Raw genomic sequence first — 25,765 nt, forward strand, 5'->3', positions numbered from 1 at the left:
ATTATTCTACCGCGGTTACTGTCGGTTTCAAAAAAATGCCGCGGACATTATTCTACAATAAATCGCAAGCGTCATCAAAAGATTATCAGATAAGAAAAGCACATCAAACTTGTACTTGTGAAATGAATATATGACTTTAATACGTAATACTGTCCATTCTGACATATTTTATTATTTTAAATAAAATCTGCATCATGACGACTTTAAATTGAAAAATTCTAAATTTTTGTAGAGGACAATACCTTTTGTTAATATTTTCATCCACTGAATGTTATCTCCTTAATTTTAATGAAAACCACGATCATCTATCGATGCCAAACGTTAACGCCGCAAATTTATACAGACATAATAATATGTCTGTTCGTCCAGAATTTCGGCCATTATTTAGAGCATATACACAGTCGAGACAGATGTAAGGTGCATGTAATAAATGTCGCTGAAAAATTATCTATCCAAAATATTATGACACAGAAGGGAACTTCGTTTAAAGAATTGCAAAAAATAAATGTAGAAACTGTGCTGGAAAGCGACTTGGTCGATCATAAAAAATAAATAAATAAAATAATAAGGCAATGGATCTAACCTTTGGGACTAGGGCTGAGGGAAAGCCGAAGGGAGGAAAAGAGAACGAAGAGGGAGAAAAAATGATGGAGGTAAAAAACTTGGGAGTAGAAAGAAGAGAGCATTTTAATAATCCATTGAGGGAAAAGATGTGAACCCCCCACTCCCCGACACACACACGTGAAATCTACATTTTCTTGGAATGTGCAAAATGTCGAGATTAAAATACGAAGGTTTGTGTACGTGTATACGTATTTTCTTTCTTATCCATGGTTTTCTTTTTTCTTTTGTTTTTTCTTTTAATAATTATTAGATAGGCCTATTTTAAGTTGGGAGCATCATAGAGACTCACAATAATATTGTCTTTCAGCATTCTCGATAAATGAATCCTGGCAATGCATATAATCATATGAGAGCATTGTACGCAATCCTATACCAGTACCAACCGGTCAGAAAGGTCACATGTTTTTTACGTTTTCTGTCGTTTCAAAAAGAGTGAGAGAGATTTAGAACAGGGAACCCGGTATATGGAAAGAGTCTTAGCGTGTCATACAGAGGATGAAACAAATATTTTTTAGCATCCATAAAAATGAATCCTGACAATGTTCAATATATAATTTATTTGCCAATCATGGTCCCACGGGGGGGGGGGGGGGGGGAATAACATGGATGCAATATAATGAGCTGATAAGCAGGATTTGTTAACTTATAGGACAGGAAGAGCCACATCACCATACGAGTACCTACGTTTAAAAAACAATCCTAAACCAGTACCATCCAGTCTTTTTTCATGTTGTTCTCTCGTCTCTTTTTTCAAAACATCATTCGCTAAAATCAAATTTAGAAGGGGAAGAGGGATTTTTTTTTCATTATTATTAATTTTTAACACTTCACGTAGGGAGCTTAATAGAGGCTTGATACCATTATTTGTAAGCAAGCACCCACGATAAAAAGATTTCATTTTCTGACAATGTTCAATACAACTAGTAAAGAGTGCATTTGTAAAAACAGAGTTATCCTACCATCCGGTCAAATAAGGTCAACATTTTCTCCTTTAGTCGTTAGATTCTGTTATACTGAAATAAAAACAAAGTTTCTCTTACCGTTGATAAATCCTGTTCAGTTATGCAGGCGCTCAGAGTTCAAGCTATTGACAACATAATGGGGAGCATGAAAACACTACACTTACTGAATCGTAAACAAGAATAGAAGCGTGTATGTTGTGATTTGCGAGTTATCTCCCTTAGTCCAGTGTTAACTGCTTTGAGCTGCTTTTTTTCAAAGTCGACTGCCACAAAAGAAGCTCTGAGCACCAAAGAGCTCTAATATTGTAGAGTAGTTCTAGAGTGATCTGTCCTTAGATGTAATATAGAATAAATGGGAATCTACAATTAATGACACAATTTATAACGTATTTTTAAATGTACTCTTAAATAAGACCAAGAGAAGGCTTAGTGAAAGGGGGGGGGGGGGGGGGGGATGGTAAGAGAATCTGGACCTCTGAGATTTTCAGAGTTTATTTTTAGATAGTTGAGTAACATGCAACAATTCCCCCTCCCAGGAAACACGAACCCTCGTCAACTTTTAAGAAGAAACATTAAAGCAATATGAGCTGCAACTTTGATGTCGTAAAGTTTTGTAACTTACATTTTTTCTGGAGTGCTTTTTTTTCTATATAGAAAATCGAATACGATTTCATACCCCCTTTCCTTTTCCGATGACAATGCACATTGTTAAACTATACAAGAGCCATTGATTTCCATTTTATTCACAATCATGTGCCCTCGTAGCATTTTTCAAATGCTATAGCTTAAGAATTGGAATCTTTCAGATTTTTTTATCAAGTGCCAAAAATACTATGACAATATTGGATTTTTTTTGGTAATTGAAATTTAAACGTTGCTTTTTTTCTTGATTAAATTGATATTTTGTAGTCATTGCACACTGATTATTTACTAGAAATATATATACCTATAAAAAGAATAGACAAGAACTTTCTGTTGCCTGTATAACTTTTCTCTATGTTTGAAGTTCAAAATCCTAAATAAACAATAAATACTACTAATACAGCAATTATAAAACAGTTCGACTGTGGATCCTTAAAATAAGATTATATTTTCAAATAAATCATTAAATATAATATATAGGTGGCAAATACAAGTTCTTCAATCAACTATCTTACAGTACTTTTGTATATCGATAGTGCACAATCGACTTTTGATCCTTGAAAAAAAAATTACTTAAGATTGACAGGTGCGGATTCATGATTTTTTTTTTTCCAGTGAAAAGAATCTATTCCGTGTGTTGGGGTCCACGTTTTCTAGGGGGAGGGGGGGGGGGTTCCAAAGTCATTCTTTTGTATTTGCTTCAGTATGTACTTTTACTTACTAACTCTGCAAATTCCGGGGGGGGGGGGGGCACCCCCTCTAGTGTAGGGCCTCATATGTGCGCAAAAAGGTACATTTGACGGATACCTCATATTGAATCAACTGTCGACCGAAGCCTATCACAATAATAAAATTGGAACCGCAATTTAACATATTGACATTCCACTAGCAAAGAAACAGAAACTTTCCCTCCCATGTGGTTGACCATAGCATCAGAAATTTTACTTTACGAAAGTCGATCTCGCACATAGAAAATGTTACATATACCTTACAATGTTAATACCATATCAACAAAGTCTACTTATCTTGGCCTTTCACTCAACCTGTAAATCGGCATTTTTTTTTTTAAAAAAAAATGGTACTTTTAGTTTTTATGTAATTTTTCGAAATACTTGCCGTGTTGGAATGAATTCTTAAGTTTAAAAATCAACAAATCAATATCAGATACGATGATTTGTCAATTATTATTGCATTTTTTATTTCTTATAAATTTTGTTAATGTCGACGATATGTGCATTTATTTATTAAATACAAAAAAGTTTACTGTTATAAGAATAACTAAGGCGACGGTTTGAGTTTATGACTTATGACAACTGCACGGTAAAAGCAAGAAAAGACTGCAAAATGTAAGTGCCAGAAAAAGAAAAGTTGTATCTATTGCGTGGTTGTTATCGTCAATGTCAACAATGTCAAAGACAAGTGTCTTTTATTTTTAAAACTTGAAAACAACATTGAATTGGAGCAATCAAAAGTGAGAAATAAGTTCTGATCATCTTTTTTGAAGATTATTTCAAAATCCTCGGTCATCCAACATTAATATCTATGGAATTGACACCACGGTAACTTCTTCAACTTTTCTGCGCATGCATACCTTAAGGACATACGCAACGTATCTTACCTACTGATAAATTTTCAAGATATTCTTAATTTAAGATTATAGTGCCATCAGAAGTTCGTAGACAAAAGATCAGCATGCATTACCAGGGGTTTTGAAAAGATATCAATTGATGAAAATTCTTGTATAATTCAAAGAAAAATACACAAAAATTACAAAACATATATTCTAGATGTTTTGTTTATCCAAACTTATTTTAGAAGAAGCGTACAACAGCATATATAGACATAAAAATGTAGCACACAATTCCTTTAAGTATCGGAACTCTTCAAATCCAGGGAAAGAGACAATAAAGTTCAAACTACATTGTGTATGTCCTTAAAGAGCAAATTTGCATTGAAATTTTATATCACAACTTCTTATTTCCAAAAGAAGATACCTATTGATTTGGAGGTTGAAGATCAAGGTCAGAAATTCATATTTTGCAAAAGAAATATTTCCAGATAACTGTAGTTCTCCTTGAGCTTTTTCAATGAAGTTACATGTATATGTATCATAACTCAGTGACTTAAAGAAGACCAATTTTGATTTTAAGGTCAAATGGTCAAAGTCAAGGTCAGATATTCGTAGAAAGCATAAAAAAGGTTTTCCTTCGGCATTTTCAATGATATCTTATATCATAACTCTCAATGACTTTGAGGAGATCCCTTTGATTTTTGAGGTCAAAAGGTCAAGGTAAAGAATTATCTTGCATAAAATTATTTCCTGTTGATAACTCTACTTCTTTGGAGTTTTCGCAATGAAATCCTTTTGTCAATATGAAAAAAAAAGACTCCTATTGATTTTGAAGTCAAAAGGACAAAAATCAAATACAGAAATTTATTTATTGCTGAAAGTTCAAGGTTGATCTTTTTTCTTTCTACGTCTGGCACCCTGTTTATTTTTTGTCAGTTCTTCCACCCTCTTTTTTTTTCTTTAAGCGGGGGGGGGGGGGGGGGGGGAGGGGCACAAATTCTCTGAATTAGCTTGTTTGGTCAATAGCTTGAATATCACAAGTACATGTAATTCAATCTTTCTGTGGTATTCATAGCACATATCAATTTAATGGTTTAAATGATGTATTTGCATCTGCTTCTTCCAAATTTTTGTATTGCATGCTTAGGTTTGGAAGCCATCTTAATTAGGATAAATCATTTTCTGTATTGCGCTCTTAAAGAACTACGACCCCCCTTTGATCTACTTGATCAATACATAGGGCTCACGGCGGGCGTGACCGGTCAACAGGGGATGCTTACTCCTCCTAGGCACCTGATCCCACCTCTGGAGTTTCCAAGGGTCCGTGTTTATGCCCTGTTCATCACATATTCGTATTGTTTGTGGTTTTTATTAGATCGATCACTGTTTGTTATCTGACCCCTTCTTCATAGATTTTGCCAAAAAGATGCATTATTAGTAGGTCGTACTTAAACTCAAAATAAAGCTCTAAATAAAATATTTTTGAGCATGACACTTTGAAAGCGTAAAAATGATTTTTATGACGTTAGAGTGTAATTTAGGGATTAAACAGCGGAAGAAATACGCCAAAAGCGGAAGGGTAGGCAGGTCTGGAAACTTTCTTATTAAAATCTAAGAAACCCTGGTTTTCATCAAAACATTAAACATTCCATTAATTGCTCTTGTGCTTTTATATATATGCAAATAATTCCCTTCATTAACCAATATAACAAACAGGACACTTACAAATTTTTGTCTGATTTACTCATCATCAGAAATAAATAGGTAATATATGAGGACATTGAACAGTTAAGTAACCATAATTTAGCTGATCCATATGTTGCAGATGTCAAAATAAAAATCATTAAAAAGCTGTCAAGTTTCTGATGTGGGACAGGCTGTTACGCTTGAGTTAGAAAAAAAAAGGACGTTAATGCCTCACAGCGTCTTTCGCCGAAAAATGGTGACTGATTTTCTTCAAAACAGAGACGCTCTCTTCCAATCTGTGCCAAAATTAACGTGTGCATAATATACATCTTCTGCATAATAACGGCCATTGTAAACACACATACGAGTGTGCCTGGGAAAACATTCAAAGGTGCAGAATGATGATCGTCTGCCAAAGTTAGCGCGCGCAGTGCCGAGACGTTGCTGCTACTGTTGGGAAGTCATAGAAATTTCTTGGATTATTTTCAACAAAAAAGATATTTTTCTCCTACAAAGGTGAGTTTACGTTGATTATTTCTTGTAGAATATCGTGATTATGTTGCTGAACGAATATTTATTTCATTTTTATAATCATACGATTCTACATTACCATCTTTGTTGTGATAAAAACTATGAGTGCATAAACTACTTAACACATACATTCGTTCGATATATTAACGTTTTTATTGTAATCGATATGTCTACAATTCTAAACTGCATAATGGGCTCTTTATTTTATACTTGAAATAAAGTAGAAATAACAAAAGTAAAATCTAATACCAATTTATGGTTTTTATTTTAATTTGAAAATGCGAGCTCTAGGCAAATAAAAAAATGATCTTTTGCCCTTGATTCCGAAATATCCTCTACATTGTCTGTACGTGGTACCCTGATGGCCACCGCCGAAATACCAGGGACGTACGTTCTATAGGTTCCAGACACAAGGCTTCTTTTATACAGTATGCTAGTTTACTGTTAATATTATAACATGTATAGTAGTAAACTAACAAGCGCCTGTGGTCCCTGGATATACCATATCTCCAATCATCAGAGTCATTAACATCGTCCTTATTTTCATCATTATCCTCTAGTCTATCTCTTGTTTTCTTTTCATCCAAATAACTTATCACCAAGGCATATTAACAAACCAAGATATAACACATAATGTGTTTTGGGTCATTATATATTACATCATCATACAACTGAATTCTTGGGATCCCTTCTTTCTGTGTATCTCTAAATTATGTAATAATTGCCAAAGTACACGTGTCTTCTACTGGATGAGTACACGCTGAGATCATAAATATGGATATTGATTTTATCTCATTAATACATGAAAACAACAAAAAAGAGAGTCTCGATATGCTTGATTATGTTTTAGATTACGTAACCATTTGCATATCGTTATGTTTTAGGTTACGTAACCAACTGCAAATCAACAAGTATTCGTAATCTTTGGCCCTTATTAAAATAAATTTACACCAAGTTGTTGCAATGTATTAAATCATAAACAGTAAACACTGCCAATAAACTCATCAAATCAGAAGAACTGACCCAATCTAACGGAAATAAATGCTTTTATCAGCTCTACATCTCTTTATATACATGTAGGAGGTGTGCTAATAATGGATTTTATAAACATGCACTTTTACTATTATTGCTTTATCGCATTGACATACGAATTCAAAGGTGGGTAGGATTCTTTGGAACTTATTATTTTCAACACCTACTTTGTCACAGCCTTAAATAATCAGTTGACATGTTTCTCTTCTTCTGGTTTCTTGCCTAGTTGTTTAATTAGTTTTGAGGGCTGATGAGAATTTTAGCTAGCTTTTCAGAAAGTGTTGCCGTTTTGCGCTTGCTTAAATTTTCGCTATGTTAGTTATTAACTTTGACAGTTTGGTTATGGTTAATTTATTGGTTTTGAAGCAGTGGATTTGGTTGTTAAATTAGTTCTGCACAATTTCGAATATAGTTTGTACATTCTCATTCAAAGGTTGTCACCTACGCGTCTATAGTTCTTTTTCACTGGTTTGCAGTATACAAGTATGCAGATTTAAATGTGTCGGTTAGTTGACATTTTTCAGTATTGTATACATTTATGTTCCTGTATCACGCTCTAGAAAATGATATCAAGAATAACCACACTTAGAAGGATGTTGCCTAATATATATTCATGCATGATTTATTAAGTTTTTAAAAATACTAAGTAGTATAGAAGTTATTTTGTCTCTTTAAAATGTCATTGGATTCTAATTTATGTTTCATGTTTGTTTATTGATTAGTGGATGTGCAAGTTGTGTAACAAACTTTAAATATACAGAACAGATGTTACATGTACCTAGAAGCTTAGATAAATGTCCATGAAGAGGACAGACACAGCACAACAATAGAAACCATTTACCAGTTTACCAATTACAATTATGACAACGAAAATCATTTTTGGTTGTTTTCAATCAAATTTAGAAGGAGGTTCTTAATGTAACCGAGTTCAAAGCTCGATAACAAACGCACTACTAGGTAGTTAATTCAAAAAGACTCTGCAGTCAACATTTCACACCTAGAGTTTCTTCCTCGTTGTTCCCATGTACTATATGTGATCCAGAACCTTGCCAAATATTAGGATAAGAGCAGAAAGCCATAAAATCCTCTCGAAAATTGCTTGCCCTATTGTTAGATGTACGAACGCCGAGAAGATTCGCACGGAATGTATCTGGTTTAGCGTGAGATTTGCGTAATTATCTTCGGAAGTGTTGTGTATATATACCCTTGTATATTATAAGCTTATGCTGGAGCTGGATGCAGGTTTACCAGATACGTGGGGAATCTCGCTGAGTACTCAATTCCTGGTACAGTACTTACAAAACTGTTCTTTGTATAATATAGTACATGTACATGCAGCACTGTGCAAGATTTCTGGCAAATGCCTAGGTTTTGCAGATCTGCACGATGTTTGTTCTTCGAGATCATACAGTATAATATTGTCTTAATTGTAACTTATGGAACGCCATAGCTGCCTGAAGGTCATTTTCATTTTATATGAGGTGGTATAACCTTTATGTGAAGTGGTTAAGTCATTATATATAGTGGTAAAATCATTATATTCAATGAAAACTTTATTATACGCAGTGGTTTTATCTTTATATACAGTGATAAAATCATTATATACAGTGATAAAATCATTATATTCATTGATAACTTTATTATATGCAGTGGTTTTATCATTATACTCAGTGGCAATGTCATTATATGTAGTGGTTAAATAATGTAATGAAGTGATAATATCGATATATTATGTTGTAAAATCATTATATGCAGTGGTTTTTCCATTATATACATTACTGAAATCTTTCTGTGATGTGATGAATTCAATATATACAGTACAAAAATAATTTGTGTGATAAAGCAATCATTACATTGTATGAAACCCGCTGCATGTGGAGTGCCAAGTTAATTTCATTCAGTGCGACACCTTTACATGAAGTGAAAAATCTATTATGTGCAGTACTAACATCATTATATTATATAGTAAAATTATTATATACATTCCTAAAATCATGCTTTGCAGTGGTAACATCTTTATATGAGGTGGTTAATTAATTATATGATGTTGTTAATTTGTTATATGATGTGGTCAATTCTTTATATGCATTAGTCGTTTCATGTTATGCAGTGGTAACTTCATTATCATCATCTAAACTGCCAGGGTCCTTTTATTTAAAAAAATGCGCGGAGTTCCAGTTTAAAGAGTGTTTGAAAATAGGAAATCCGGGCCGTGGCAAATTAAAAGCTGGGACTATTCGAGTTTTTTCATAAAATTTTCAGACTCTTGTTTTAGGCTAATGTGTTTTCGCTGTAAAAATTGTATTTAAATACTTGGTATTTTAGATTTTCTTGACGATTTTTGGTTTCAAGTAAAATTGGTAGGCAGTTTCAATTTTCTGATTTAATATTTTATCTATTGTGCTATAAGTACTTAGTATTTTAGATTTTTTTTTTTTTTTTTTTTTTTTTTTTTTTTGGCGATTGTTGATTTCCATGTTGGTAAAATGGGTAGACTGGGTTGGCGATATTTTATGTGTGTGTGTGTGTGTTTGACATATTTGATAAAAATCTAATAAACTTAAAAATTATTCCGATGTTAAACACTGTATTTTAACTAAAAAAACTATTTATTTTTGATAGTTATTTCTTTATTTGAAAATGCTATTTTTATGCAAAATACACATTTTCATTAAAAAAAGGATTATTAAACCAGATCCGATCATCCGGGAAGAACCTGGTGCAAAACACCATAAATTATTTCTAATTTCATAATATGCAAATGTGCACTGGTACATGTATCTATATGCTAGTAGATGGAAGGAAACTGGATTACGTTAAATATGTAATTTGTTTAATACTTTTTTCGGGGGGGGGGGGGGGTTAAAATACTAATATCAACTATTTATAAGACTGTTTCTAAGACTTCAGAAAACCTTAAATCACATTGAAATGCTTAAAATAAAAATTGCTGCATGAAAACATTTCATTTTCAAGTTTCATCTTTGCCGTCGCCAACGTGGCACGGTGATCAGAGTGTCTGCTCTAAGAGACGCGGAATAAAGAGTCAATCCCTACATCACGGGTTCGATTCCGACAGTGGGACGTTGAGACCGGTCCTTCGTAAGAGACCGCATAAAGCCATAAACCGAGGTCCCGTGCCACAGTAGGTGTTGGAACGAAAAAAATCCCTCACTGCTCAATGGCCGTAAGTGCCAAGTATAGGACAAAATTTGCAGCTCTCCACTGGCAAATTGTAGCGTCTCCATATGAGTGAAAAATTCTCGAGAGGGACGTTAAACAGCAAACAAACAACCAAATTAAAATCATTTTAGCCTTTTTGAATAAAATGATAAAATTATAAGAGTTATCCTTCAAGGCTGAGGATCGGATATCCTTAAACCAAGCAACTTACGCGTGATTAAAGTCTGACACAAGGCTTTGCATTAATAGTCCTATAATTACATGTATATGTGATAATACTTTAATTAATTTATATTTTATCAAGTGACATGAAGATAATGAACAAGTATTTCGGATTTTTTATGTTTGACTTCCGGGAGATCAAATCCGATTTTAATGAACCATTGGCGTCGGAAGGAAATTGATAGTGGGGTGGCTAATTGAAATAGAAAAAAAAAATCAAACCTGAAAAAAAACTTGACAAGCAAAAAAAAAAAAAAAAGGAAAATTGTTCTCTCTCCAAACCCGAAAATCCTATTTCGGAGGGGGGGGGGGGGGGGTCGAACATCTTTCAGTACCAAATTCTTTTAAACACTACCAATTACCCTTCTTTCACTACAATGAATCGTGCCTGTAGAAAATGGGGAGGGGGGGGGGGCTAGACTACGCCCGAATTTTCAATGCCTATATTATGTCTACCTTTGTAAAAAAAAAAAGGGGGGTAATAGCCCCCCTCCCCCTCGGTTCCGACGCCTATGTGAACCGGTTTTTCTTAAACGTGTCATTTCACTTAAAAAATGCCTTTCAAAGAATGAATAATTTTTAACATCAGAATAATTTAAAAATTTATTAGCTTTCTGTCAAATATGGCAAAAAAAAAAAAAAAAAAATAAAAAAAAATAAAAAAAATAAAAAAACAAACAAACAAAAAACAACAAACAAACAAAACACGTAAAATGTCTACTTGATTGCCTACCCGATTTACCAACCTCACGGGCGGATTCAGAGAGGGCCTATGGGACCCCCCTCCCCCCTTGTGTCCAAAATATACACAAGATTTAATAAATCTATTGTTTTTTGGTTTGGTTGTGGGCTACCTACCCCGACCAAAAACTTGTCGGGCCCCCCTTTTCAAGATTCCCGGATCCACCACTGAACTTGGAAATCAACAATCGCCAAGAAAATCTAAATGACTAAGTATTTTAAAATTAAATGCAATTTTTACAGCGAATACACATTAACCTATAAAAATGAGTCTTAAAATTTCAGCACAGTTGATCAAATCAGGAAGCTGTATAATAAAATCAGAAATTAGAAAAATCTCGAATAGTCCCGGCTTTTAATTTGCCACGGCCCGGGTTTCCTATTTTCAAACACTCTTTAAACTGGAACTCCGCGCATTTTTTTAAATAAAAGGACCAGTTTAGATGATGATAAAGAAGTTACCACTGCATAACATGAAACGACTAATGCATATAAAGATTTGACCACATCATATAATAAATTAACAACATCATATAATTAATTAACCACCTCATATAAAGATGTTGCCACTGCAAAGCATGATTTAAGGAATATATATAATAATTTTACTATATAATATAATGATGTTAGTACTGCACATAATAGATTTTTCACTTCATGTAAAGGTGTCGCACTGAATGAAATTAACTTGGCACTCCACATGCAGCGGGTTTCATACAATGTAATGATTGCTTTATCACACAAATTATGTTTGTACTGTATATATTGAATTCATCACATCACAGAAAGACTTCTGTAATGTATATAATGGAAAAACCACTGCATATAATGATTTTACAATATAATATATCGATATTATCACTTCATTACATTATTTAACCACTACATATAATTACATTGTCACTGAATATAATGATAAAACCACTGCATACAATAAAGTTATCAATGAAAATAATGATTTTATCACTGTATATAATGATAAAACCACTGCATATAATAAAGTTTTCATTGAATATAATGATTTTACCACTATATATAATGACTTCACCACTTCACATAAAGGTTATCCCACCTCATATAATATGAAAATGACCTTCAGGCAGCTATGGCGTTCCATAGTAACTGGTGTGTTGTTTCTTTTGTTGTACTGTTTCTGTTTTCTACAACACTCCTTTCACAAATTTCTTCTGAAGAGACATGTTGTACTGATATTTTGTTGACTACCTTACTATTTCCACACACTCTTTGTTGTTGTTGTTGTCATGTTGCTGGTGTTGCTCAAATGACCTACTGAAGTAATTCTGTGCTCCACGTCTTTCATTTCGCTGCTTTATTATATAAGTTGTTAATGCTACGCACCATGCTTACTGTAGTTTTTCTGACTTTCGTCATAAAATATATTGCTGATAATGATGCAACATTTACCTTAAATTTTATTTTCATGATTTCTCGGAGAGTTTCTTGTGTTGTCTTATCAAATTTATCATGTAACTCCTGCTATTTCAAAACTCCTCTACAATTGCCATCTTTGTTCAGTTTCTATACCAACAACATGGACCCATATATAGCTGGTAATTTTGTTCAGAATGGCAAGGTCTTTGATTTGTTTTATTCATATAAATTCTTTTATCATCATACTGTTTTGCTATGTCCATTCGATTGTTCCTTGATTTGTATCGTTGAAGACTGTCATCTTTTTTGTTGCTCGATTCAATAGTAAGAATCTTAGTCTTGAGAAAGTATCCGGGTAAAATTCAGTAATAACTTTTAAAAAAAAAATCTGTTCATGTGATTTTGACTTATTTATATTGTGGAGATTTGAGATGATAAAACATACCTTACTGCATAAAGTATGTTTTGCAGCATTTGTATTTACAACCAGATTCCTTCTGCTACCTGCAGCAGAAACAGATTAGTCCATGTCATTTTTTTTCATTATATAAAAAAAGCAGATCGCTTTCACTGAGTGAGCGTGATAAAGTGTCGCTGACGGTGAAATTTCAATGATATGGATGATGGAGAGATGTAATACACTGTAACTTATTCTAAAAAAAAGGATTCGTAGACCTCTAAATTTCTTGAGAGCAGATGGTAACGCAAAACGATAAGATAGTATAAATAACAGAATAATAACAGAATAACAAATTGCCTGAGATCCACACCAGGCAGGTGCGCTCAATCTAACTCAAGGATTCTTTATGTTTTATAACATTATGGCACAAAATAAAGGGTTGTATTATTGCATCACACCTTCAGTTTTGTATATATTTTCGTACTCAGACAGAGAGAAATGGATATCCGAGAAACAAAGCAAAGATTGATTCAGGGATGGAGTCAGATCCGTAGCAACGGTTTCAAAAGGGTAGGGGGAAACTTCCCTAAAAAATCTGACCAAAAAAAAAAAAAACTAAACTGATCAAAAGTGGGGGGGAGCAAATTCCCAAATTTATCTGACAAGCAAAAAATAAGAAAAAAAAAAAAAAAATAAAAAAAAAAAACTAATTTACTGTCCAAATCCTGGAATTTGCCAGTGTTCAACCTTTCAACATCAAAAAGTGTGTGTGTGTTAGGGGGGGGGGGGGGGGCTACCAGCATCTAAAGGAAATTTACTATAGCAAAATATTGTACCCAAGAAAAAGGGGGCAGCTGCCCCCTCCTCCCGCGTTTAACGGGCCTGGGAGTTGTGATTGACAGGAACATCAAAAACTTAAATATTTTATAAGTTTGTTATTAAGTAGGTAATAGCATTGTAAATATGGAGGAAGGTCATAAATCCTGCCATTTGGCAATAAAGTAGTCCTTCTTTGTGTCCAGGGAGATGATTAACGCAATGCGCGATGAAGTAATTCATATTCATAATCTCAGAAACAGATCCCTGTCTGGCGTGTGTATTTGCAGTTGAGGGTTGATTGCAGACTTCATCTAAGGGCTACCTGCTTTAGATCTGGTTTTGTCTTCATCAAGAAACACATTTTCTACCATTGTTGTATCAATATTTGACCTTGCTGCATACTATGTCTGGATGTCAAAAATTTATTTCATCCATGATCAGCTTCATTCTTCTGTCACCAAAGGGCCACTAATGGATGTGATTCATTTCTGTCCCACACTTTATTCTTAAGTTGCAGAATTTTTTTGTTTGTCACATTGAGATGCAAGTGCTACATATAGGGGCAATTCCTCTTCTTTTTGTTGCTCTTCACAAAAAGTCATGCAGTTCCAAGGACTTGGGGTAAAAAAAATTGGTATCTACGACACCATGCATATGCATCACGCACTTGCATGTGTTCTTTAGTAAAACTTGAATCTGTATGGTCGATAGTCAAATAGAAAGTCTAAGCATGTTGAATGCTCATTCCATTACTTAGACACTTTCTATGTGATTTGTGCAATACACGCAGATCAGATGTTCCGGCCAGATAACATTATAATCTTCAAGTTACCAGATATATATACACACTTGGAATAAAAAGTCTCAAAACCAAACCTGATTTTGATATAGTGTAAATATTATTAATCTTTGAGTTTATTAATACATGTATATTAAACAGGATTTACCAGATTTACTTTAAATTTTACAATTTCTTACAAATATTGCACGGGATACCTTGAAACAAACAAGAATAAAAAGTATTGTTATGATATCAATAATACCGGTATATTACTCATTTGAACTCAGTAGTCCTATAAGACATTTGCGCTAAAGCTCAGCCTTCGGAAAGACGATTTGCAAATTCTTCATTCGTCATGTGTCTTTTGCAAATGGTCCAAGTGAAAGAATCAATAGGCTTAACTAATTGCTTCGCACTTAATTTTGGCGTTGTGTTTGGATTCTGTATAAGACGGTAGTGCTACCATATGTTTGTTCCATTTTCTTCCGCGAGTATCTTAATAGTTGCCTGACAATGAATTCATTAGTCCCATTAGAACGAGCGATAAATAGGTTTTCATTAGAAAACTTCAAGTTTTTTATTTTCTGGTAAATTGGCTTTATTATTAGGCCCTCCATTTGAAGCAAATTGACTTTTGAAATGTCAAGGATGTTTTAGAAACTTTAACTTTATCACTTTGGGGAAACACATCAGTGCCAAACTGCAGATTAACTAGGTCTTAGTGTTTGATACTATATCTCATATTTTGATTTGTATAATGGATTCACATGTTGGAGCCAAAATATTCAAGTTGAAAGTTTAACTTAGGAATATAGCTTTTTATACATCTTTTTATGCATCCTTTTTCTTTGAAATAAAGCTAAATTTTAAGAATATTTTTAAGCTCTCTAATTAAAAACCTGTCATTTATTAATTTTCAATCTATATAGTTGAAAATGCTTGCATGGCAATTAATATTGTTGTGTAATCAAATACCAGTTCAGATTGAAAATTGATAAACAAGAAAGCACATATGTATCTTTATTGAAATCATGTTAAGCAAAATGGTTGCACGCCATAGGAATACACGATTGAAACATCGTTCTCTAAATTTTTTTCAGTAAGAAAAGTATTTTACTATACATCTTAGCTCAAAGCTTGGGCAATGGAAGCTTAGGGTCTTTAACTCATTACATATAGAAAGTGGTTTTTCGTAGTGAGAAAGGTATAGAGCTATTAATTATGATGTTCTTATTTTCTGAAAATATACACACTTATAATATCGATATTTTACCATGGTTTGTATGATATATCACAATATCTTATTTTTCTTGCTTCTGTTCAAATTTGACATTATAAATTTATAATGGTTATAATATGACATCTAAAGTCAAAACTTGCAATATTTTGGGAGGAATATCGGGCAATTCTTTAACCATTAGGCATATGATTACTAGTACTTATATAGAGGTTAACGTTAAGTGAAATGCAAAACCTTGCTAGCACCTGGCGCATCATCTTGTGGTTAACCAGGATAAGGTATAAACCAGACACCTCCATTTCTATCATTGTTAATATATCAGGTAAATAAAGACAATTAACATCGAATATTTTAGTCAAAAAAATTTTTTTTTTGTTTAATATCAATAAATTGTCGTTTAGTTGTTTTATCGAAAACATTCACAGCGATTAAGATTTTAACAATGCATCCTCTATTAACATTGTTTTCACCCAACAATTCGCCTTGTTATATTGTGCAATGGATCGGAAAGAAATGTTTTTCCTATCTACCGAAATATCAATTTTCATGAAAAACAAGTTGATGATTCAAGAGAAAAAATGTTAGTTTGTTGTGCAGGTACGCAGTGGTGACTCAAAACGAAGCACTCTGTCGTTCTGTTTGGAATAAATCCAGTGCGATATAATGGTGCTCAGTGCATGTTAATTATATCTGGTGGAGGGTGTATTAACTTTCAAGATTGATCCCTTCCGTGGAATTTCAGGAAATATAGAAAGCAGAGTTTCCCCCTTTAAATGGTAAAACTAAGAAACTTTTTTGCTTGATAGAACTGATTTTTTTTTTAAATCTTTTATAAAATCAAAGTTGTGAAGTTTACTACTGGGAATTTGCGCTGCATGTTGAGTTAAAGTGATGCATTCAAATTATATAACTACATGCACATAATTAATTAAGTGCATATGCTTCAAGAAATCATTCGCTGTCCCAAATTCAGGATGCAACGAACTTTAAGAATTTGGAAAATATATAAATATATATGCATATAAATAGGAGCTAATGATAATTTGAAGGGATATTTCGAGCCATCTGGTGATTTCCCTCTGAATGTTATTTAGGCCAGTGTCTAAGTGCGCGTAAGTCAGATGCCAGCGGTGGCATTTTCATGAAGTGGTCATTCGAATCGTATTATTTTATGTATTAATCCACTGAATATATTTCTTTTATTTCATCCTTAAACATTTTTATCTCAATGAATTTAAAAGCTGATCAAATTGATTATGACTCAATTTGATGTGATATTGTAGAATTTAGTGCATGATATATTTACCTTTGCTCCTTCAGAAACTATGGAATCGGGGAGAGGGGCAATTTTTCTGTATTGATTAAACCTCTTAATTGGGGTGGGAGGAATTAGTGGAGACGGTTTGTAAAAAAGAGACCTTGTTCAATCATTAAAACAGTTTTACAAGATCTCTATTTACCTGGTACATCTTCGTTGAAGGCGAAAATTCATCAGAATTGCTTATAAAATATGAAAACATAATGGTTCAAATGAAATATGGAGATAACGAACAGTATTCAAGCTCAAAATTCAATTCAAACAATAAAAATTAGGAGCAGAGCAAACATGGACCTTTAAAACGTCAGAGGTGCATGGGATCAGGTTCCATGGAGGAGTGAGCATCCCCTGTCGACCGGTCACACCCGCCGTGTGCTCATTGTCATGATCGGACAAACGGAAAAATCCGTCGACAATTCAGTGTGTAAATAATGGCCTAACAACTAGTATGAAAAACGTCAATCAGCATTTCACTTAATGATAGATTGTATTTGCTGACAAGGTCACTGTATCGACCAAAGAAACTTGCGAAATGATGACTTTAAATGAGACTGTTGATATTCTTGTTTCGTCAACTTGTTTGTCAATAGCTTGCCTCATTTTAGAAACTGTACGTACGTTGAACATGTTCTTGCATATCGATTCACCTGAGAGACATAAACCCCGTATGCAGGTGATAAGGATTACATAAGTAAGGAAAGTTGACGATTGAAAAGCTGAAGTCATCATGTATATCATAAAGCTTTGTTGTTAGGTTACCATTAACATCTTTTTCTAGTAAAATATCCAAATATGAAACAGATGTGTCAGACTCTGTGGTATCTTTTATTTTAAGCTCACTGGGATATATCGAGTCGATATATGAATGGAAGTAACTAATACGTAGTTGATATATCTTAATGTCGAGTTGAGTATTCAAAAGTACGTACATGTACGAGTAATAATTAACTAAGATGGCGTTTAATTTTGAGCGTTAAATATATTAAACGATATTCCATTTTATATTATGATATCCACTGAAAGTTGGACAAATTTATTTTGAACTAATTACAAAAAAAATTAAAAAAAAAACGACGCACAGTTAAACAAGCATGCAACAGTCTAATTGAAATAATAAGTTTCACCCCCTAAAATTTTTAGTGAATTTTTATATTTTTATATTTTTACAGAAAAATTCCTATCATATTAAAGAGATGCCCAGGAATGTCTCAAGGATCCTCTTGTTTGTTTTTTTAAATCAGAACTGACATTGTATACGAGAATATTATCGGTGAAATGTTTAGAGTGTTTGTCAATCTTGTTTTGATTTCCAGTTGTTTCAAATCCCCATTGCTTTTTGTTTTCTTTTCTGAGATAGGTTTTCTCAAAACAGCTATTTAACACGAATCTTATTTCCAAACATGATCTTAACCGATAGTTCTAATTTTAACAAAAATATTTGTTTTTTTTTTTTCTCCACCACGTAACGTAGAAAATTCATGACCCAATACAAATTTTTGTATTCCTTACATAATTAAGGGAGCTCGGTGATTAGGACTCACTGTAGAATGTTTTTTAATTATTTTTTAATTTGCGATACACCCAATAAAAGTAAGCTATGATATGAAATTAAGTAGCATTTAAGGTATGTGGAATACTTCAGAATTAAAAGAAAACAATCTCCTGTTCAGGAATTTAACTGAATGAAGAAAGAATGAAGATTTTACAAAATTAGTACGAAAATCAATAACAGAGTTAACGTTAGAAACTGGGGCATGTTGATTTTGTTTGGCAAAATATATCATTGACCCTCGTTTGAAATGAAGTTCGCTATATTTTCACAACTGTAAGATATATCTCCCAGTTGGTAAACATTTGATGTAGGGGCCAAGGGATTTGGTAAATCCGCTCCAAACACAAATAAACAAATCCCTCCACCAATACGTCACAAAGACGCAATAGGAAATCTCGCTTTTTTTCCTCCATTATCGGCACAAAAATCTAATTATTCGGGGTTTTTTTTTATCGATATATAATTTACGTATGCCGCTAAAATATTTCAACTTACAACAATGCAAGTATTTATTGTATATTTGTTCATAGAACAATGATGATTGAGATATATACATGTACACGCAAAAATTTTGTTTGTGTGTATTGCCTAATTTTGAAATACCGAATTCAATATCTACAAAAATGTAAAATATTTTGATTTTTTTGGTATGGGTAAAGAATGAGAGGTTGCATTGAAATTCTAATAGCATTTTAAGGTTCATCGATACTCTGATAAGAGAGATCAAGTTGAAATGTCTTTTTTATTTAATTTTGCCCCGCAAGCTATGGTATAATTGTTTGTATTTTACTTATAAAAACATTTCTTTCGGAAAATCATAAAAATTAAAGCAACATTTTATATGAATGAGCAAAGGGTTTATGAACCTTAAACGCTCTATTGAATGTTATTATAAATACTGCCAATGTGGCTCGTGATTTCAAATCTTAGTCGGATCAGACCCGGAAAAAAAGATCATTTCAGAAAACAAACAAGATATGTTTATGAAACTCTGATGACCCGTATGGCAGCTCAAGGTCAATGTTTAAGATTTTTTTCAAACGTAGGAGAAGGTCATGAGGTCAGAAATATTGGTACCAAAGAAAAGGTCTTGTCACAAGGAATAAATGAGTGAAATACGAAAGCCCTAGCACCAACCGTTCAAAAGTTATGTCCAAGGTTAAAGTTTTTCAAAGGTAGGTCAAATCCCAAAGTCAAGGTCAAAAGGTAAAAAATGTTGGTACCCAAAGAAAGGTCTGATCACATGAAATATGCAAGTAAAATATAAAAGCTCCAGCAGCAACCGTTCAAAAGTTATGGCCAAGGTTTAAGTATGGCAAGATTTTATAAAAGCATGTCAAATTCCAAGATCAAGAGGTCAAATATGTTGGTACCAAAAAAAAAGGTCTTGTCACAAGGAATACAAATATGAAGTATGAAAGCCCTAGCACCAAACATTCAAAAGTTATGGGCAAGGATATTTTTTTTGTGGACAGACAGACAGACGGACGGGCAGACCAAAAACTATATGCCCCCCGAATTTTCGATTACGGAGTCATAATAATACGGAAATGGTCGATTGACTCAATGGGTCATTCATGGTACTACAGATGAGAGGTATCTTGCCACAACAGACATACTGGCTTACATTTTAAGGAGCACAAAAGACATTGACCTGAGCTTGTACGACAACCACATAAGCTTGTGATAGTATTGCTAGCATGTCACACTTCAATACAATCGATGAACCCATCCTCCTTTCCAGACTGTAAAAATCCTCCAAACAAACTGAAAAAAATGTCAACATTCGGGAGAAAATGCATTCATGCAAAAGCTACTTTGTTAGAACGTTTTAAAAGACCTGTCACGGATTTCTTTCTTTGAAATACACTGCAGCTCGTATCCAGTTTTCAAACAAGTATATCAAAAATTATAATAGATGAAAGTTTTCTATAATTTACAAATAAATAAATAGATAAATAAAATAAAACAAAAACAAACAAACAAAAAAAAAACCCAAAGAAATAAAGAAAAAGAAATGGCAGACTGGAAAGTTATGATAAAGAGATGAAACGTTCTAACAAAGTAGCTTTGGCTTGAATGCATTTTTACCCGAATGTTGATATTTTTTTAGTTTGTTTGGAGGATTTTTTAAGTCTGGAAAGGAGGAGGACGATCAAACTCATCTTCGTATGACATCAAACGATTGCCAAAATCTAAACAACGCAGTTCAAGCTTTGTGTATGTTTTCTCTTTAAGGAGTATCAAACTCGGCGGAGAGGTTACAGAGATAATCCATTAAGTATACCGAACAGCTATTAAGTTTTCCTCGTATTCTCGCTGTAGTAATAGTTAAAAAAAAGTTTGTTCCAGATTCTTCAAGCTGTTTTATCCCGAACTTTTCTGCTGCCAGTAATTTATCTCACCTCTGGTTAATTCCGGGAACTTGTCGTGTTCCCAACTCTGAAAATGTCTTTTAAGAACCACCTATAATCGGGTAGGGTGTTCGATATATGGTGCAATGTTGTTTGGGCGTGAAACAAACCACAGGAAGTTTTAGCCATTCATCTTCTCATTTTTCATGAGCAACATTTCCTTTCAAGTGAAGGCCTTAATTGCAAGATACATTCAAATATTTCTTTAAAGTTTTTATTCGGAAACCTTGAATAGTTTTTTTTTCTTGTCTATGGTGCAAAGAAAAATGTACATTTAGGTGCTGAATATATAAATATATCCTTTCACTTGCTGAAATCTGAAAAAAAAAAATCGGAAGTAATTGGTAAATGCATGTAATCATTCCATCTTCCCAGTATCCAAAATTGCCAAATTACCTCAATAACGTATGTGTTTCTAAGCGATTTCATAATAATATATATTCAATGCTGTAATCGTTGAAATGATTACGTTTAGCAATTTTTATATCCTTCGTAATGGAAGATTGGGGACATTTATTTTTGGTCTGTCTGCCTGTCTGTCAGCAAAACCTTTACCTAGCCCATAACTTTTGATTGGTTGGAGCTAGGGCTTTCATATTTCACATGTGTATTTCTTGCGAGAAGACTTTTCTTTGGATTCCGACATATTTGGCCTTTTGATCTTGACCTTGGAGTTTGACCCACTTTTGCAAAATTTAAGCAAAATTTTATCTTTGCCATAATTATTGATAGGCTTTCATATTTTATACATGTGTGTCCCTTGTGGTAAGATCTTTCCTTGGATACCAACATTTTTTTTTACCTTGACCTTGGAGTTTGACCTCCCTTTTAAAAACTTTGGGGTTTGATCTACTTTTGAAAAAAAAAACTTTAACCCTGGTCATTACTTTTGAACTGTTGCTAGGACCTTTTGACCTTGGAGATTACCTACTTTTAAAAAAAATAACTTGCAATTGGCCATAATTTCTGAGCGTTTGTGCAAGGGCTTTCATATTTCAGATGTATATTCCTTGTGACAAGACCTTTTTTTGGGTACATGTACCAACATTTTTTCCCCTCTTAACCTTGACCTTGGAGTTTTGACTTGCATTTTAGAAACTTCAACCTTTACAGTGAGCTGTAATACGGGGGCGTCAGTTTTCACAAAGATATCTTGTTTTTTTTTTTTTTTTTTTGTTTTTTTTTTGTTTTTTTTTTTTTGTTTTTGTTTTTTTTTTTCTGATGCTACTCATCTTTTGAAAATTACATAATTTCCTACTATGTATGTATACGTGTCCTTGAAATATTCTTATATTTTATTTCTGAATTCATTACATAGATATTGTGGTGTGCTTTGTGATCACTTATGTTTATAAAAGTGCCAGTCTGAACTACCCCGGTATATAGTCGTGCACTATAAACAAAATAGACATGAAATGTTTCACTGTCATTTATGCTTTTGGACCCTCTGACTGATTTTCATTCGAACAAACCTTAACAAACCATGAGAGAGAGAGGTTTCATTTAAAATTTAAACTTAATCCTTATCTGTAATTATTTGGATACATATTATTTATAAATATTATCAGGACCTTGATTTCTAATGCGTACAATGTGTTAGGAGTTTCAATATAAAGGTTATCGTATGTGAATAAACTTAAAATGTCTCACACAGTTACAGACCGAGTATAATGTATAGGGGAAATATGAATTGTTTGGCTTTAAGACAGAAATCACTAATAATGCCCAAAGACGAAAGTTGATGGTTACATTTTTGTCTGAGGGTTCAAAAAAGTCATGTTGCCCAGTTCTTACCTCCACTTACCGACGTGTTTGCTGACAATCTTTCTATCAATGAACAACTCGTGAGCATTCAGCGTACATGTATACTTCCGTCTTGCCGAAGATTTACGACTTTTTATAAGCTGTGACACAGGCGGTCCAATAATTATGAAGTTGAACTGATAATGATGTCTCAAACAGGCCAATATCAAAACCAATACAGACATCTCCCCTCAAATTTAACTGGACTATTTATCTGTATATAGTATTTGTACAGTGAAATATTCATAATGATCTACAATTAACCCATATAATCTATTTTTTTAGGTAATGGGGACAAGAATTCATGATCCTTTGTTCCATTATGAGACCCATTTTCCAGAGCGACTTTCCCGTTTACATTTGACACCCGATCTTGGGCCCCAATCCCCTCAGAGGCGAAATCGACGGACAAGGTCGTCACGACAGGATGTCCGGTATAAAACACAACCAGTGACCTTTGATGAGATTCAGGAAGTAGACGAAGAAAATGTTCACGAGGAAAAACCATCTGAAGAAATAAAATCCATGCAGGCATTCTCAAGGTCTATGGATGGTCTCTTACCAAAAGTTGGAGCAAAAGCTGACAAGAAAATTTCCACAAAGGCCGAATCACGTCTTCAGGGAACTGCAGAAGACGGACAAGACAAAGAAAACGTTGACAAACCTGTAGCTGGCAAACAAACGAACAGTAACAATTCCGGTTTGCCGCCAACAGGGCTGTCACGTGACCCAAGACGGCAAAGGATGACGGCAAAAGCGAAACGCCGACAGATGATGGCAGAGGCCAGGGAAGGAGAATAAAATACGTGATGTTCAGAAATTTATTCTTCTATTTCTTATATTCGTACGTTGTAAAGAATTTTGATATATGGTATATTTTGTGATATCGACTTATTTCATTGACATGCACGTGCTTTGATGGAGATAAGTGTATACCTTGATGATTTGGTGAATTCGTGGTTTTTAATGGCCGTGTACAGCAATTTGTTTCTTTATAACTGTGCCAATGTTATCGCCATTTCATTGATGTTAATGGGGGAAACAATTTCGTTGATGAATATTTATTTGTTTCGGACTCAGCCTCGAAATGTTGTACATGTGTGCTGAGCATTGTAAAACATGAGTGCGAATCATGAATTTATATAATTATACAGAGCTGACAGCATCAAACACAGTGTATGATTTGTCGTTTAAAATTAAAAACTCGAGCTATGCCTTCTCATGTCTTTGTGATCTATATACTAGTAATGCTCATCAAAATACAACGTAGCATTTTTCTTCAAACAAAGATAGGAATTTAAACCTGGGATCATTGACGACAAAAAAGAAAACTAAAATTTATTTTATTTTATTTATTTTATTTTTCAATTTTAATTTGAAACCATTCTCAAAAATTGCGTTATTATTTACTAAAGTATAATAATAATGTAAACACATTAATAAAGTCTTTTAATAAATTGGTATGAACACTTCAATGTGTGACACCTTCACAATACATCAACAAGTAAATGATTGACGGTATCAAATAATTGAAATTCCACTTCACTTATGACTTATCAGAACCTCTTAAAAACAAAAGCCATGTGATGTTCGTTTCGACAGCGACCATACAAAGCGCTTCTTGGTATTTTTCCAATCGACTGCGAGCTGAGTGCATTACTGAGCTTTCCAGAACTTTGCGCGTCCAATGCACGTGTGGCTAATTAGAGGAGACTTGGAATCATCGCTATGGGTTTCCAGCTCCAATAATGGGTTCACATACAATACAGCTTAACAATGTTTAGCAAAAAATGAATAAGTTTTGTTTCTTGAATATCGCTTTCAAGCATTTCTTATAGCAAATAATGGAAGAAAAATAAACAGTTTTTTAGCCCCATGTGACAGCTATTTTTCTATCCATTTTCGATTTTCAAAGGCTTCTAGCTGATATTTAAAAAGATAGTAAAACGATTTTAAAAAGTTCTCTTAACTATTATCCCGGTAATCAAGATTTTCCCATGCAACGATGAAAATTAGAGTCCAATTTATTGTACATGCAACCTTTCTGAAGTATATTTAAACATTTCCGATCTGCTAAGGTATACCTTTAACATCGTCAAAATTCTATGACTAAAAGGAAGACTTAAAGGCTTATAATCCTATGAACAAAAATATTCATAATTAACAAAATAAGTAAATAAATAAATAAATAATAATAAAAACCTGACCTCCTTCTCTTCTAATAACAAATTTGACGCCTTCATCGATCACTGTTCTTATATTTCCATGATACTGTAAACTTCGTGTACAGTATTATGGTGTAAAGGTTGCTCGGTAACGAATTTCAGACTCTCCTTCCATTTATTGATTAGTAATGTATACCATTGCATAATATTTTTAGAAGTAAAAAAATAATCAGTTTGCACAAAGTATGTTTCATTTGACTGTCTAAATAAAAACAATCAGCATTCTATCAACCCCTAGATCTCCCTATATATATTTTATCCTGCAGCAATGATCACGGATTTTGATGTCCGCATGTACCTATGACGTAATCGTGCTTCCAATTCAAAGACGGCAACAGTAGGTGGGTATAATGATAGAATCTAAGTGAAAGTAATATGATGCATATTTTTGAATACTGGTGGAGATAACCGGGCTATATCAATATATTTCTAAGAGAACACCGCCCCTGTGTTCAGCAGTTCCTACATAGCATATAGAGGTATGCAGTCAAATATGCATGTGTCATAAAAATAACATCTGTTTGTCGGTGCATTTGCCAGAAATAATAAGAGTGACATTGAATATGCAGATATGAGGCATGTTGATAAATATCAACATCAGTTCTACATGTCTAAACAAAGAGATTTG

At 33.5% G+C, this 25,765-nt stretch overlaps 1 protein-coding gene across 2 annotated transcripts; it reads left to right on the plus strand.

Moving 5' to 3' along the window:
* Positions 1 to 5,762: 5,762 nt before the first annotated feature.
* LOC133201766 (uncharacterized) lies at positions 5,763 to 24,128 on the plus strand. 2 transcript variants are annotated; one of them, XM_061337564.1, is made up of 2 exons: positions 5,763 to 6,000; positions 23,198 to 24,128. In XM_061337564.1, the coding sequence occupies exon 2, from the start codon at positions 23,201 to 23,203 to the stop codon at positions 23,711 to 23,713; it is 513 nt and encodes a 170-aa protein (XP_061193548.1). In that variant the 5' UTR covers positions 5,763 to 6,000; positions 23,198 to 23,200; the 3' UTR covers positions 23,714 to 24,128. The 2 variants fall into 2 exon arrangements, with proteins under 2 accessions (XP_061193548.1, XP_061193547.1); XM_061337563.1 differs by lacking the exon at positions 5,763 to 6,000 and adding an exon at positions 8,256 to 8,333.
* Positions 24,129 to 25,765: the final 1,637 nt, after the last annotated feature.

The sequence above is a fragment of the Saccostrea echinata genome, unplaced genomic scaffold (genome assembly GCF_033153115.1).
Source record: "Saccostrea echinata isolate AGI-Se365-2 ecotype Australia unplaced genomic scaffold, CSIRO_AGI_Sech_v1 ptg000045l, whole genome shotgun sequence".
NCBI lineage: Eukaryota > Metazoa > Mollusca > Bivalvia > Ostreida > Ostreidae > Saccostrea > Saccostrea echinata.